Source organism: Gavia stellata, chromosome 16 (assembly GCF_030936135.1).
Source record: "Gavia stellata isolate bGavSte3 chromosome 16, bGavSte3.hap2, whole genome shotgun sequence".
Classification (NCBI taxonomy): Eukaryota; Metazoa; Chordata; class Aves; order Gaviiformes; family Gaviidae; genus Gavia; species Gavia stellata.
Window position 1 is genome coordinate 3734492 of NC_082609.1, and position 17493 is coordinate 3751984.

General features: G+C 41.5%; 1 protein-coding gene across 1 annotated transcript; it reads right to left on the reverse strand.

Annotated features, from left to right (window-relative positions):
* Positions 1-4639: 4639 nt before the first annotated feature.
* On the reverse strand, positions 4640-17176 carry SAR1B (secretion associated Ras related GTPase 1B). Its single transcript, XM_059825185.1, has 7 exons — positions 17114-17176; positions 12260-12333; positions 8544-8663; positions 7677-7742; positions 7024-7127; positions 6729-6860; positions 4640-5296 (listed from the first exon to the last, which is right to left on the reverse strand). Exons 2-7 carry the CDS (start codon positions 12315-12317, stop codon positions 5180-5182), a joined length of 597 nt encoding a protein of 198 aa, XP_059681168.1. The 5' UTR covers positions 12318-12333; positions 17114-17176; the 3' UTR covers positions 4640-5179.
* Between the last annotated feature and the right edge of the window lie 317 nt (positions 17177-17493).

A 17493-nucleotide genomic window follows, 5' to 3' on the forward strand; every position in this document is an offset into this window, starting at 1 on the left:
TAATCAAAGTACCACCTTTGTGGGGGGGAAAAAATCTAACCAAAAAATATAAATTCTTACTTGCCTGTGCCAATCCCAGAGATTTGGACCCAAATACTGAGAGTATGCCTTTAAATTCTCCTTTGACAAGGACAGAATTTATTTACATTGCGCTTTTAGGAAAGAGAATTGGAAATTACAAGTAGATCCAAGCTTTGCACCCACTCTACACATTGCAAGTTTTTGTACTGTTCTTTTAACTTGTTATCTACTAAATATTGTCATCCTTAGGTGCAACACAGTTGACAGCAAATGGCACATGCTGAGAGCAGCTTTTTTGCTATGAACGCAGAGAAGGTGACCCAAAATGCCATTGATTTACACATGGTTTGTGCAGTACCTTCAGTAGTTTGCACGTGATGAAGGCTTCTCTCATCGCTCTAGGACACGGGCAAACAGTGCCCAGGGTAAGAGAGGCACTGCTTCACTCGATGTTGCTGGTGGTGGTTGTGAGAGCTCTTCTTATTCAGGCAGTGACCAAGTATGACCTAATCCCTCCAGACCTCGCTTTGCTTCACAGGTTAAAGACAACAAGAGCCCTCCACCTCACAAGGATGTTAAGGCAGCATTAGTAGGTAGAAAGCTTCAAGATCCTGGAATGAAAGGCATCAAAAGCTCTAAAATATTATTACAAATTTCTTACTGTGATGGGACACTTACCATAAGAAATGGGGTCATCAGAAAAACCAGGGTTTTACCATAACTGCTCACCACCAAACAAATTCCTAATTCTAGTTCAGAAGCAGCCAAGTAAAAAATAATTTGAAAAATGTAAACTAAGGAGAACATATATGTAGGATTGGAAAATAGTTCTCTATCACAGTAGGTTAATAGGTTTTCCCATGGGCTGTGTCAAACAGGGTTGAGTGGACCGAGTTTGACAAGCACCTAAACTCAGCGGCAATCCCCGCTCGACAGTCCCACCAACGCTGCAAATCCCAGAGGGCAGCTGGATTCTGAGGCAGTATCACTCACACCTGTATGATCGGATCCTTCCACCTCATTTTGAAATTGCAACAAAGGAAAGGTCATTTTTTTCCATGCTCAAAGAGTTTTCCGAGTAGAGGATTTGCTTCCATGCACACATGAACAGAAACCCTAGCAAAGAAGTGACTAAATTATTATACCCAGCTGAAAAAACCCCAAACTCACTACTAGACCATGTACTAAGTCAGCATGCTTTTTTCCTGGTTTTGATAATTTGGCAAGAATGACCTATTTAAAACTCCTTTTCTTCAAATTCCAAGTCAGGATTTCATTTTCTATTCCCAATACTTAAATTTCTAGCATGAGATGGGATAACATAGTAACAAACACCACATTGAGAACACGTTTAAGAACACTTACATCTTTAGCTTTTCTGCTGCAGTTTATTATATAAATTATGGTTTTAAACATTTAGAGCACTCACATTTCAAAACAGAGAATGTTTAGTTCCACACTGAGATACTAGTGCAAAGAGTGGTTTACCTAAGTGCAAGTAAGTTACATGTCCCCACTGACAGCCAGTGGATTTGGCTGTTTTTAATGTAACTCCTAAGTCCATAATTAACAATTGCGTTACCTACACTAAATCTGAGCGTGTTGTAGTCAATAGAAACACTGGACTTTGGCTGGTAACAACTAAATACTCTGACAGTACAAACAAGAGAAGAACAATTCGACTTCGAGCAGACCTGTGAATTCACTGGGATTGGAGACCACCGCTATCATTTTTCCATTTATCATTAACCTGACTTTAGTTATAAATAAGTGGATGCCAAATGTTCTATTTGACATTCAATTCCAATTATTAAAAGACAATAAAGCTCACATGCATGCAGGTATTGTATTCCAGTGAATGCCATAGGTCACCTTTGGCGCATCATAGACAGTACCTGAACACTGAATACAGAAATATTAATGAAGTAATCTTGATCTGGCAAGAGGATAAATGAGAAAGCTCAAAAATCCTTCCCATCTCCATTGCCAATAATTGTTGCTGAAAAATTTATTAAACCAAGACCAAAATACAGCAATGCCTCTCAGTTACACAATACATACTAAAACCCAAGTTTAATGAAATCCAAGCAAAATAAATCTTATTCAATCCATAGATGCTAGCATATGGGGTCACTGCAGTGAAATACAGGCCACTTTGTCAAAAGTAGTTATTAGTATCTTAGAAATCTGCATTCATTTCTCTTAAAGAACTGTTGTGATGTAAAAACAAAGCAAGACTCCTCATAAATAACATCTTTATTAATGAGTTTTCTTTTTCACATTCTTTGAAGTGATGTTTAATTGAAATCTGCATAGTCAAGAGTGGAAAAAATATAGAAGTCAGACTCAAATGTGAATGTTGCTTTTTTTTTTATGTTAAGTAAGACTGGTCACAATTATAGGAATAAGCAACCTCCAGCAATAAATGATCGGGGAGATGTGGAGGGATTAGGGATGAAAACCACTAGAAAAACTCATCAGTATATTTGCCTGTTAATGAAGTCTTCACACAAAGACACACAACACCCATTCACATTCATGTGCACAACAGAAAGTAAACTACAGAAGAAAGATACTTCCTCTACTGCATAAAATGAAACAGAGGGAGATTATTTGTGTATTTAACTGAATGTTGATCAGCTGTTCCCACAAGGGGAACCATTACAATACCCAGGTGGATAAAAACAAGGTCCAGATTTCTTCATGCCCTTATTACAACCACATTTAAACTAGCATCCTACAATAGGAAACATGAAATTGAGTATTTCCATAATACTAAGAATTACTCTTAACACACACTTTTAAAGCAGTATCACCTCCCTTTTTTAATTCTTAATGCTAGCATCCCTTTCCTTCCTGCTAACGTTATTCACAGTTGGTGGAAGAGCAGGTGAAGACGACCCCTCAGTGCCCACCTCATGGCTCAGCCTGTGGCAGTGGTCTGCAGCAGAACACCTCCAGCTTCATTTCCATAAGCGCAGGCAACACAGTCCCAAGTCTCCCACATCAACACCACAGTGTGACTGCAAGTAGTATTTTTAATATTTACACCATCTACTGATTTAGCTGTTGTTCTCTGCATTATAACCATCATCAGAAAAATCTAGAGAAAAAAAAAAAAGACATGTCCCCTACGTAACAGCTGTAGGTAGTAAAGACTCACATATTGTCCACACGCTGGTGAGAGGCTGTTTCTTACCTCCAGTTTTGATTTATGCAACAGAGACACTACTCTACAGCTAAGCACTAGTTTAAATGCAGAATTCTCTTATGTTGGCCATTTGGAAAAGCTATCCAATACCGTCACTCTGAACTTCACCATGCACAAACTAGACTTAACACTTCGAGTATGATCGGGCAGTAATAAACTTCAGTTACAATTTACATGAGTTAGGTTCTGAATTATTCATCTTATTCAGATGCACAATCTAGGACTGTGGGGAACTGATCATCAATATTCAATCATACAAGATCAGATCTGGGCAAGGAGTAAGTCTCATTTATTTGCTATGAGCTTATAGGCTTTAAATCTGAGATTCAAGCCCAGCAGGTCAAGAGAAAGTTATTTATGAAATCGATCCAGTCAGAAATACATTTGCTGCCATGGATATTGGAAACATAAGGCCTAAAGTATTCTGGAGAAGACCTACAACAGTGAGTAAAAGGGATTCAGTGAAAACACTTGCAGCAGTTCATACTCTTACAAGGGGGAAACAAACCACACAGCGAAACTCAAACCCACCACAGTGAAATGGTGACTCCAGGGCTGAAACCCTACCTGCATTTGACAGATTAGAGTAAAACATGCCCAGCACACAGAAGCACCAACCACAGCTCCACAGCAGTGTCAGCCAGCATCAACAAGACACTGACAGGCACATGTGCTTCAACACCTCTTCTTTAAAAATAACCTGCTTTCTCCTCGCAGAACTAATGCACTCACAGCTGGGGAAAAAACAGTCAGAAGTCTGGAAACAAGGACTGCAGGTAACCAAATTTTACCCCAGAAATAAGCCACCTGGGCAGCCCGAGCTGCCACACTGGCTAGGTTTCAGGGCAAAAACCACAGAAAACAAGCCATCTTGTCCCAGTTCAAAACACCAAAAATAAAATTAGCCAATTGGGTGTGGGCTGATAATTTTTCCACAAGCAGGAATGGCAACATTTTTTTTCCTGGCAATTTCACAGGCAAATCTTCTGGCAGACCCCAAATCTAATTAAATTAGGAACAGAATATTTAGCACAATGGTATTCTTAATTTCTTCGGGGGAAAAAAAAAAAGTATTTCTTGTGTTGCTTCAGGGGTTTAATTCAAGAGACCAGTAGAGTAAGACCACTTTTGACATTAGTTCAAGATTCACATTGGCAGAGCTGATTTACATTATTTGTATTTTTTAAAGGTGGTGGTTATAAGGGCATCGGATTAGATTTTTCTTTTACTAATGCAAAATCCTAAAATAAATGCAATTTGGTAATCTGAAAAAACACACCTTACTCTAACATACAATGAAACTACTTTGTGGCCTTCTGTGTTTCAGGAAAATATCCCACATATTCAGATCATCAGGCAGCCTCACTAGTTAAGACACATTAAAATGAAACATTTTCCATTAAAGTTGCCAAAAACTGGATTTAAATTTATTGCATGACGTTGCATAAGAAAGTATATTATTGAAAACCGTAAGGCATCATGCAATTATCCATCAGCTAATTATTTATTATTCCTTGAAAGATGGTTATATACTCTAAAGTTATAAAACCAGTTTCAAAAAAGTACATAAAAAAATTTAACATAAGCATTAAATATTTTTCACATGTTCGTAGTTTTTAGCTGTTAAAAAGTGCATTCAAACATACTGTACTGGAAAGTTGCTCTGACCAAAAATGGTGCCGGAGACTTGTTAAATTAAAAGCTGCAAAAGAACGTTGCATGAGATTAGAAAGCTCACAGGTTGTGGTACTTAAACTTACAAACTTGCTTGAAATAATTTTTCAGTCCTCACACTTACAATTTAGCATACGTGATATAATTAGCTAAAAATGTGTATTTTTATAACTAAACAGTCAAATGAATTCAAGTTACGTACACTGAGTGATCAAATAAGGAGCAGACTTAATATTCAGACATGGGACAGAAGGTACTGATGCAATTTTGGCATTAATCAATGTACTGTGCCATCCAACGGAAGCCTTCTCCATAGCCTTGTCTCTTTAGCACACTGCACATAAACACTTCTAGTGGCCTTGCATTCAATTCTTTCAGTGGTATACTGCCCTGCAGAGAGAGAAGTGTGCCAAGTTACAGCATCGTTATAAAAGACAGCTACTTTACATGGACGTTTGTTTCTATGGAATGCTAGTATTTAACTCGTGTTGGACACTGGAATTTTAGAAAATAAATTAACCTAAAACTTGTACACGGTACTGAGGTTAGGGTCACTTGAGAAATACACTGAGCGTGTTTTCATGTGCATCCACATTTGGAGAGGGTGAAGTACCTGAAACCAGAGTGCAACAGCAAGCACGCACACAGAGAATTAGAGAGTTTATGCTCAGTTTTCAGTCACAGTTCTCTGCTCTGTTTCTAATAGCTTTCCAACCAGATTAAGAAGAACATTTGCTACCAGTTGTAGGACTGACCATAGCAAGAGTGCAAGTTGCTTGCTTGCCAAGGTCAGCAGAGTGCGATAAAGCTGTTGCTCAACTGGAGATTCACAACGGTATTCATACTTCACAGATTATGTGCAGTGTTGCAAAAACCAGGGCAAGATACAAAAAAAAAAAAAAGGTCCCATTATAGCCCATTACACCTATTCTAAAACTAACCTGTGCAATTCTCTTTCACATGGAAAAGAAGGTGGTCGAGATTTGTTCCTGCTCAACCTGAACTCTGACTGGCACTGAACTTTAAGGGAAGCACCTAAGAGTAAATAACCTTAGAGGAAAAAAGGAATTACAAGACCAGGTGCCCTCCTCAGCAGCCACGCTGCTGGTCATCTAACGGGAGCTGGGAGAGAAGCCACGCTGGAATGGCTTCGTCAGCTGCAGAGAGGAGTCTTTCCAAGGGCAAAGGAAAACAGAGCAACTTGTTTCTAGTGCCCTGTATCCAAACATCTCCTACAAGTAGTACGCTGTATTTAAATTAAGAGTTGAAGTATCACAAAGATCCATAATATAAATCTGCCTTGTTGCTACCAATGCCAGTAGGAACTTCTTTTTCTCCCCCTCACAACCTACAAACTCAGACTTCTACAATGGTGTAAATCTATTTCTAAGCTTCAGATAAACAAGTTAAGTAACAAGTTGTACAAAGTCTGCACTTTAAATGAGAAAAGTCATTTACTGAAAGACTTTATCCAGTTTTCTCTTACAGTTCTCACTAGAACTATAGCCTCTGAAAGCTCGTTCATCCTTTTAAAGTACTGCATAGGAAAGTTGAAGTACTAAAAATTACCCCAAGTACAATTAATTTTTCTCTGAAAAAATGCAGCATTAAATATGACGTAAAAATGTCGTAGTAGAGCTGCATCTAACACACAAAAAAAGAGACTCCACAATTCATTCATTCCATATACAGTTATTATATACGAAGAACTTCATAAATTAAAACTCCTTTATTTTGTGTAGCTGGAGTGAACACACAGATGAGGCAAACAAACTCCCTAACAAAAAACAAACCAAAATCACCAAAAAAAAAGAAGCATTACCTTTCCTGTTGTCTGGCCATACAGACCAAACATCTCTCGTAACCTCTCTTCACTAATGGCTTCAGGTCTGTCAATCTTGTTACCAAGAATTAGGATAGGCACATTAGCAATAGTTTCATCTGTCATTAGTGACTACAAAGGAAAGGAGAAAGGAGGAGAGATTAATTCAGAGTATAGAAGGCCAAATCGCTACTACTCATGTCCAGGTGGCAGTAGAGTTCTGTTGGATACTGGGAATTTGAGCTTATTTCTTAGAAGTTAAAGTTAAAACTTTCAAGAATTTATTTAAACTTACATCAAGTTCTTCTTTTGATTCAAGCAATCTTTCATGATCTGCACAGTCCACCAAGAACACAATGCCGTTAATCGCAGGCAGATAGTTTTTCCACACTCTGCGAGCTACACGGAAAATGTGAATTAAAAACAAAAGGAAATTATCCCAAAATAATGGATGCACATCAGTAATTAAGAAGCAACAGGGTTTTTTTGAAGTCTTAGCTTATGTTGCCAGTCTTCAGGATGCAATTTCATGTTTTACAAAGCTTGAAATAATGGAGCAAAAGTATCATTCCCTTTACTGTTATCATCACTATTCCACATGCACACTGACGTACTGAAACTTTTTGTGTTTCCCCAAGAATTATGTCAACAAAGGTAAGTTTGAAGCATAAAACTTAAAGGTAAACGTAAGCAATTCAACGTACAGAATCCTCTTCAAAATACAGATACACGTCAAAAATTTACGCTCTTCTGCAGCTCTTGCCAAATTGTATTTGGGATTTGTGATAAATAGCGGAGACTGACAACAGAGCAGCAAATGTTTTTTATACTGTCCCAGAGAGTGGGGGAAGTCGACCTCTGCAGCATGGTCGCATTTCTGATCCGAAACAAAGGGACTGTAGACAATCCTAATTCAATTCAGTGAAGCGAGTCAACGTATTCTCTTACCTTGAGCATGCCCACCCAGATCGAAGGTAGTGAAAGTCATGCCAGCAATTGTCAGCTCTTCTGAAGCTAGAAATACACAGAATTATGTTCTCTGAAGATTACACAGTGGATTAGAACAGTCTAACCTTCTAGCATGTAGATTTTACTTCCTGTCTTGGGTCTTTTCAGTATTTTGTTATTCAAGAAACAAATCACAGCAATACATTTTCTCTCAAAATCAATGACACGTTTGTTTAATGGTTAACAGCATTTTGTTGTTAAAACACATGTGAAATATCTACAATGCTAAGAATAGCAGAGAATATTCGTACATTATTTATCCCTACACATTACACAAACAACAGTTGGCTCTGGCATCTGGTTTGCCACAAAGATGGCATTTCATCTACAATACTGTTCAAGGTTTCTCCTCTTCACATTCTTTCCCCAATTTCTCACTTCCTTACTGGACTTCACCAATCCACATTTTAACCTGTGTTGAATTTCCCCTCCTGCGAGGCTACTGGGATAATAATTACACAGCAACCTCTGAGCCAAAAAGATCAAAACAGTGTACAAAAATGCTCATTTTCCAGCTGCACAAAGAAGCTGCCCCCAAACACTGCCCCAATTTCCCACAGCTTCTGCAATCTAGACTCTCAGCTCCATCGTTCTGCTTGTTACTCACCTCTTAATTTTAAATATACCACATCGAACTACCCTATACACATTCTTCTGAATATTCCTTGAACTATCCACAGCCTTCAATCCCAGAAATTCCTTTGTTTCTCCCCAGCTACGCTGTTGGTCTTATGATGTATAATCAGATCCTGCTTTTCCTGCAACACTAAATACTTTCTAGCTATGGAACCAGCAATATTAACTTACTGGGGTGTAACGTGGGGACGTGTTGTCCCAGCCTGTCATCTTTGAGCATGTGCAGCAGCGTAGTTTTTCCAGCATTGTCCAGTCCAAGAAACACTAGTTTGCCCGATTTCTTGTACAGTCCTAGAACAAAGAAGGACCTACTGATTAATCAGTTCAATTGGTAGGAGTTAATTTCCAGCACTAGAGATGATTTTGCTCCCAGGAGCAAAGTGTTACAGTCATGGTACAAAATACAGACCGGCCAAGCTCTGCCGCACACTTTATCAATGCCCTTTATCTGTGTTCTACTCATACCAACTACATTCACACTTGCTCATGTGCCTGCTGCACTGTGTACCACGTGCAGCGTATGGGATGCTTAGCGGGGGAGAGCCACACAATTGTTGTAAACGTGTCACTCCTGTAAATGCATTTACGTTATCTTAGGAAAGCCACAACAAAACAGGACTAAATTTTGCCAGTGTAGCTTACTCTGCCCCAGCAAAAGGACAGTTTTGCTCACAGGCGATGGAGAGGGGGACATGCGGGTACAGTGCTGACAGCAGGCTCTAAAATACAGACCATCCTGAACCTGAACAGAGGGTGTTTTGTTCGGCTACCTCCAATTATGACAAAAAGCTTGTTCGAGGCAAAAAGAAAGTTCAGACCTCAATGGGTACATTACAGAGAAATTAATTTCAATGTCAATAGCCATAATTAGTACATCCATGAATTCTTTTATGTTGGTTTATATATTATTTTGACAAAAAGTAACATCCACCCATACCCCCAGCTAAATTGTATGGATACATCTTGAACGGCATTGTCAGGGCAATTCTGACATGCTTGCTATCATGTGATAATGCTTTCACAATAGGAATAAGAAATTTTATTTTCACTGATTGTCATCTTTATAAAAATGCCTTTTCCCCTTTCTTTCTTCTACTTGTAACCCCAGTAAATGCAACAGTTGCTGTGAAGGAGAGGAAGGATGTGTAAAACATGAACACTCCGTTTTCTTAAGTTTGAGGTTATCAAGGAGTGATTCTCTTAAACTTGCCAACACTACATCCTATGCCAGGATTATTTTTCACTGCTTCAAACTGATTGACATTGAAAGTAAAACATTTTAAAGACAAATTTCATTTAAAAAAAAAAATCACATTCTGTACTGAAAACTACTTAGCTCTTTTTTCTTGAGGAGAAAATCTTCCCTTACTCACTCTTCAAAGAGCTGTAGCTGGATACTATGCAGCGCACATCTCCTTAGGAATCACTACTGACCCCACAGCCTTCATGAGTGCTGAAGAGGGCAGAACACTTACAACAGAGGGTGGGGAAAACACATACACATATGTGCTGAATTACATTTCTTTAAAAGCAAAACTGGGCTACATTCCTAAGACAATTCTCTCTCCTTTCTGCAAAAGAACTGCAAAACACAGCCAAATATTGTAATGTGGGAGTTTTTAAGTCACCAGGATCTTCCACTATATAATGTCATAGTATTGTGGTACTTTGCAATATGCTGAAGAACAGTTTATTTTACCACCCCTGCAATGATACAGAAACATTTTGTGAAGTACACAATCGGATTTTACTGTTAAAGCTCAACCGTCCCATCGCTGCAGTCCCTATACTTAACTGCACCTTCTCCCGCAAGCACAACCAACCCTCCCGATCTGCAAACTCCACACCAAAATCCTGCGCTGTGCCTCGGGGCCACAGGCAAGCGGCTGATAGCCACCTAAGGGGTGCACTGACATCTGCCCTGAGCCTCTCTACATGAGGAGGCTAGCAGGCAGCAGAGTGAGACAGTGACATCAGTTTCTGGAGCCCTCATTTTTACTTCTTACCTAATGTGTTATCCTCATATGTGTTTCACGTGGTGGGATTTTAAGCGATGCTGTTGCACAGGTGGCTACTCGGATAGCCCCATTGATGCCACAGCATTACAGGGGCATACGTGCCTCTGCCTGGCTGACCTTTACACCACTGCTGTTTGCTCACCTCTCCGCCTGCCTTTAAGCTAATCTCTGGGATTGCACTCCAGCATGACATGTTTTGTAACTTGCAGGAATGAATATTCTTTCATATTTCTCAGCTTATTTCATTAATGAACTTTATTACTACAGGTACTGTAGAGTGTCTTCACAGTTCTTTCAAATACAACAACTCTTACTTCCCAAACTCACCATCTCACATGCCCAAATATCTATATTAACTATTAAACTACAGAGTGGAGGAGAAAGTATTAACATTTCCAGAGAAAGAAGGAGCGGACAAACATTTTCATGTATTAACTTCTGTCATAGGAGGAACTCCAGTTCACACTTACTTTATGAGTTAAGCAAAACCCTACAAAACCATAGTAAAACAGTAATATTTTGCCACTCTCAGCCTGGACATCCAGGAGCTTTTGCTCCCAAATCAGGTGCTGCTGCTTTCTCTGAAAGATTTCAGGCAGCAATACCTCAGCTATTAGCTGCACCAAGACCAGAGTTTTTATTTGTGTGTGTGTGTGTGCGTGTATGTATGTAAAGATTCTTTGTGCATTCTAAAAGTATGTGTGCAAAGATGTACTTCATAAAGTGACGTTATCAGCCTGCTGACAGGACAGCATAGTGCACTGTGGGGAGTTTCACAGATGTTATAATCAGCCTTCTTCAACTGTAAATGTACATGAGAATGAAAAGAGAAAGTGTTTCTTCTAGAATAAGAGGGACATATTGAAAGTAATTCTCCTTCCTACTTCAAGCTCCAGTATCTTTCACCAGAATTAGACTTTGCATGCACAGGAACAGGAAAGCAGGCTAGTGTGCAGTAATCACTGCTCAGCTAAGTAAGAGATAAGAAAGATTAGTCAACTTAGTTAAAATTTCACTGGCTAATATTTCAATAGTGGGCCAAGGGTCTAACATTCAGCGAAAAAGTTTAAACTTTCAACTGATAAAAAGCAGGTGGCACAGCCTGCCATGATTCCTTAATCTCAAAGGCTTTTTATCCACTTCAGTAAAATCCTTCAAACTTGTAAACTGTGCCTTTTACCTATGTGATCTGCAGCTTCTCTTCCTTCTTTTAGTATCCTAACATTCCTTTTCCTCCTGGTTGTTTTTTTTTTTTTTTCTCCTGTTCTGCACAAGCTAATACTTCACCTTGGGTTGATATGGATCGCAGACTCTTTTGGCCAGGGAATACTTTCCTGAGGCTCTTCAGCAGATGCCAGTGAAGTTCCACACTGATTTCAGTGACAGCAGTCACAAAATAACACACTGCTGAACATGAGCAAGGGCTTCAATATCCAGCACTAATTTTTGGATTCTAAACTAATACTCATGTTTGGATTCTCAAGTGACATCCTCACGTGCAAAAGAAGTGAACTAAAATAACCGAGTTCAGTTCTTTACAGCAGAGAAAAATCAGGAGAAAATCCATAAAGTCAACTGAATTACACCAGCTTAAATATAGTACGATTAGAAAAAAAATCAAACCTATTATGCTCATGAAAGAAAATGTAATTTTTTGAAGAGGTTAAAGGATTAACATAAGATTGAGTGGAGAGCATGCTCTGGAAATACTCAGTATTGTTAAGTGAAACTTTTGTTTGAGTGTTGCTGAACATACACCAATGCAAATATTATTATTTAACCAGCAGCTATATTTGAAGATAACAGAGGTGAACAGACATTTTATACAAGAATAGCAGAAAGGAAAAATCCCAAACAATAAAAACTTACCTAAAAACTGTAATACACTACTGAAACCACTGTAAATCCAATCAAATATGAAGGACATAGCTGAATCTTATAGTCTGAAATAAACAGAAAATATAATACATTTAAGATCTGTCAGAACAGCACGTTAAACATTGTATGATACTTATAGGTAACAAAAGTAATTCGAAGTCCTGGGTGAAAAACAAAAAACAATTTCATTTTGATAAACTGTACCATGGACCAATTAAGTGACCCCACAACACATTAAAAAATTAATGTAGAAATGGAAAACAGAATCCAGACCTTGTGATTTAACCTTTTCCTCCCCCTAGAAAACGCTATGTGGGCAGAAGTCTTTGCAAGAAGTAAAAATTATGTTATCTTAAGTACGGTTTGGTGGAGGTGTGTGATATTCCACTGAAGATTTCAAATGGGATCGTCACATAAACTTTTTAACTGGGAAAAAGTGGCACTTTTGAGAAGGCAATAGAGGGATGTCAGTGCAGAGTCAGTGCTCTGGCTGCCCTTGGGAACTGCTGAGGTTTGATGCAGAGGCGATAAGAGGTGAAGAAGTTTTGTGAAGCTGAATCCAGAGAAGTTTGCTACCAAATAAATCACTGTTGTCCGCACTGAACCTGTCTGTTTGGCTTGTAATGGGAAACAACTACTTAACACAAAGCACCAGAATTGCCATTCAGAGACTGGGACATCCTGCGCTGTCCTGCACAGGCTGCCACAATTTAAACCTTAAATGCAAAACTTATGTTTAGAAAAGGACTCTAGAACACCATGTTTCCCATCAAATTCCTTCAGCTTAGATTCAAGAACAGAAGCTCGAGCTGAGAGGAGCCAGGATGACTATAACCAACACTCTAGTTGTACCATACAACCATCAGCCAACTCCATCCAACCATCACAGTCAGGACATCCCCTGCTACCAGGATGAAGCTCTGCTACCCCACAACTACCCCTTCTTTGTGGTATAGTTAAAAAATATAAGGCTGCTATGCTGATCCCTGGGAAAGAAGCAAGTGGCCAGGGTGGACTGCACAGACTGAGGAATTCAATTGTTCCTGCCCCACAAAAAACCCTCTGCCACCAAAGGCAGGGCTGCTTCCCAAAAAGCGGCCACAGCGGAGGTGTCAGGGGAGTGCTGGCACACCTCGAGTGCCCAGGAGGACAGGTAGCACAGAGGAGGAACCGCCGCTACTGCCAAAGCGATGCTTTGGGGCGCAAGAATAAAGCCATCACTAGGTTCACTGCATAGCCATGAGCAATTAATTTCTTAGCTTTCATCTTAATTTCCTCAGTATCTAAAGTGATGATAATCACACTGAAAGCACCAGTTTGACACAGTGAATTAGTATCTACCATGAAAACCTCTTGAAAGACTAAAAGGCAACATCCTTAGAAGCATCTAGCCAGCTCGTTCCTACCGGAGCACATAACCCCTGCTAATGTCAGGGCATGTCAGAGTCCGACTACCCTCGAGAAACCAGACTGCACTGCTAAGTGCAGCTGGCAGAGGTATCCACGTGGCTGCAGGCTGTCCTGCCTCACTCATTTCAATGCTGCAGTGGTGCCTTGGTGGGTCACAAGGTGACTTTAGGACAGCTCTGACCCTGGAGCACAGGACACAGGAGTCGAAACACAGGTCAGAACCAGATCAAAATCCAGGCACCTGTCACAGCAATTACACTCACAGCAACGAACAGAGCTGCACTATGCAACAAGAGGTATATCACAGAAAGATAACGCGGAAAGAGGAGGAAAGAATATTCTAATTACATTTGCTTGCACTGGAACAAAATCTTTTCAGCCCATATTTGCCTCCCTGGTTGAAGATGACAAAGCGCTAGGAGTCCTTGGTTTCTCCACGACTAACCCCAAAACCCTTACCCACGTCCTACGTTACTCTGAACAACTGATCAGCTGCAACAGGCGCAAATTTTAAGAATATAAATCAAATATGCTTGGCAATGCATAAACACCCAGTTACACAATGTCACGACTGAAACTGTCCCTTGCATGGCTAGAAAGCAAAGGTCAAGAATAAGCAAACACGGCAGAACACACACGTCAGCAGATTTATTTATTGCTTGAGCAAAACACCGATCGAGAAAAGCCTCTATGGGGCTTAGAAAAACGATCGACTCAAATAACCTGCAAATCAGGACAAACAGCGTGATGTAAGAGAAGTGCTCAGATTACCGAGGTGAGAATAACTTCACAGCATTTAGTTGTATTGGCCTTTTCTATCTATTAAACTTACAGATAAAACAAAAACAACAAAAAAAAAATCTATGCATTACAGAAAAGACTTTAAGGGGCAAGATTTAATGATTAAAGTGAGAACAGGATTACTCTGCAAACACAGCTGAAGTGGCATTAATATAGGTTAAATTTCCATCACCACAAGAAAAGTTATGTTAGAAACAGAGCTATCCAAATACACCCAGAACAGCCTCTGTATCAGCTGGCAGCGCTTAAAGGAAAATACTTTTAAAATGGGGAAAAAATGGACAGCTAATTGTAAAGGTACACTGATAATATTTCAATAGAGATATTAAATCTACTCTTATCACACAGGAAAAGTAACTACATAATTCACAGCAGTGTCAAATCAAAGCATTAAAAAGCCATAGCAGCTCTGCACTGGTATCAAGAGTTGTTATGCTGCTAACACGTCCAAGTCACAGGGCTACACCGAACTAAGGGGAGAGCCGAGGCAGTTGAATATACACGGACTCCAACTCTCAGGCTCATATTAAAAATACCATAAAAGCAGAACAATGAAAACTCTAGCAACCACTGTTCACAAGCCATGATGAAAACAAAAATACTATTTTAAGGTTATTTCAGGGGTTCCCTTGAAAATAATCAGTTGCAAGCAGACATAAGCTTTTAATGAAAAATTATACTGGACACAAGACAATCTTTTGATACCAACTATTTCTACAGACATCACCAACTTACTCACGCCTCCTTAACAAAAATACGAGTTAATTTTCTAGTATCACATCAACAACAGATGGCTATCACTTCAAAATGTCTCCAACAACCCTGGCTAATGTTATTTCAGCAGCAAAGTACCATTCAGTAACTCCCGTGGAGCCCTGTAAGCCACTCTATAGACCAAGGAGATGGGTTTGCTTACTGAAGACCACTTCTGACTGTGGGGATGCGGAATTCCCACCCAGTGGCTTTGGTAACATCTTGAGGCAGCCTTCTGAAGGGAATGTCGCTGACAGCAAGGACTAGCAAGCAAACTCACTCACGCTCATTTCTTTTGTATTCTGAAAAATGGGAAAGTTTTCCCCCTACTTTTGATCTGCATTCTTCTAGCTAAAAAGTCATCATTTCACTTCTGAAACAGTTAGAATAGTGCTTACTTCCAAAGTCCATGAAACTTTAGATTAAGAGAGGACACCAGGCTTTTCCAAACAGTTTTAAATCCCTTTATGGAATAATTAGGAAACAGAAACCAGCGACACCCAAGCTGAACTGCTCTTGCAGTAACTGGAAACGCACTGTGCTGCGCCTGGGGGGGATACTGTCAGCAAGAGCTAGGAAAGAAACCTCTGCCCCACCTCACTGCACCAACCCTGCACCCCAGCCACAGGCAAGCCTGAAAACACAACCTGCAAGCAAGAGCTTGAACTCTACTGTTAAGGGTGTACTTGCAGTTTTTCAAGTAGGATCCAAACATCATCACTTGAAGTTATAATTTCACATATGAACATTTTAACATTGTAAAATGTTACCACAGACAACAAAAATCAAAATCCTTAAGAAACTCAGTGAATAAACTGGTATCTGCCTTCCACAGTACAGTTTATCCCACGACATGAAACTGCACTTTGATACAGTATTTAAAAAGTTGAGGAAAAGGAGGGAGTTTGAAAGTGAGGTAACGGCATAGATTCTCTTTGGGTATTTGAATCAGTTTTTTGACGGCAAGTCATCTTTGAGATTCCAGAAAGAGTAATCATCATACTGATCCATTACTAATTGGGTTGAAAAAAACAGGAAGATTACATATTGTAGAGCTGATGACTTAAATTTCGCTATATCACACCTTTTACTCAGAGACAGTCTATTTGAATTTAGCAAAGACCTTAAGCACATCTGAAACAACAGTTTATCTGCGAAGACAGCACCGCAACATGCACGCTAGCTCCTAAGGGCACCTGATGCAGAGGTTCAGCTGCAGCCTGGCTCAGAAAAAACAGTTGTCAGGGCACATTCTCAGTGTAGGGCCTACTGCAGCAATTTACTTATTAAAAAAAAAATCCTAAAAGTCATAATTTCTGAAAAAAAAAAAATACTTAGAATAAATCTTGACAGATGGGTACAACGTGATGGACAGCTGCAGAGCAGCTGTAGGTTATGGGGTAACACAACACTCCCCAGCATCACAGGCCCCCAGGTGAGGTAGAGCCAGGGCTACAAAGGCACTGCCGAATGCCCGTGAAAGGTTCACGTACGGGGCGGCGGCACACGGGCCGGTGCTCCCAGCCCCGGAGGCCCGACGAACCCCGAGGGCTCGCCCCGGGGCGAGCGAGAAGAGGGAACGGGAGGGAACGGGAGGGAACGGGAGGGAACGGGAGGGAACGGGAGGGAACACCCGCCCCCCCCCAGCCCCACCTCACAGCGCGCTGGCCACGGCCCCACGCAGGCCGCGGCCTCCCCGGGCGCGCAGGGACCCCCGGCCAGGCCCAGCCGCGCCGCCGCGGGCCGGAGGCCGCTCCCGGCGGGACATGAAGGCGGCCCAGCGCCCTGCAGAGATCGCTCAGCCTCTCTGCCGGCCACCGAGGACGAGGCCGCGGCCCACCGGGGCGGACAGCGCCCCTCACCGCCCCCCCCCGCGCTCACCCGCCGCCGCCGAGCCTGAGGTGCGGGCGCTCCGCTCCACCGGCACCGACACCGACACGCAACCCCGCGGCTGCGCCCCGCTCCGCCCCCGCACGGCTCCTTCCGGGCCCGGCCGGCCGCCTCGCACGCAGCACAGCTGAGGCTCGGTTCAGCGCAGCGCAGCGCTCCGCCCGGCCCACGGCCGCGGGGCCCTCCCGGCGCCGCCTCTCCCCCGCGGGCCCTCCCGCGGCCCGGCCTGCCCCCTTAAGGCGCCAGGCTCCGCCCACTGCCGCAGCGCGCCGCTCCCGGAAGTGCCACGTGTACGCAGTGCGCCTGCGCGCGCCGCCCGGTAGTTCCGGTGCGGGGTTGTCCCTCCCCTCCTCTCCCGAGCTGGGCCGGGC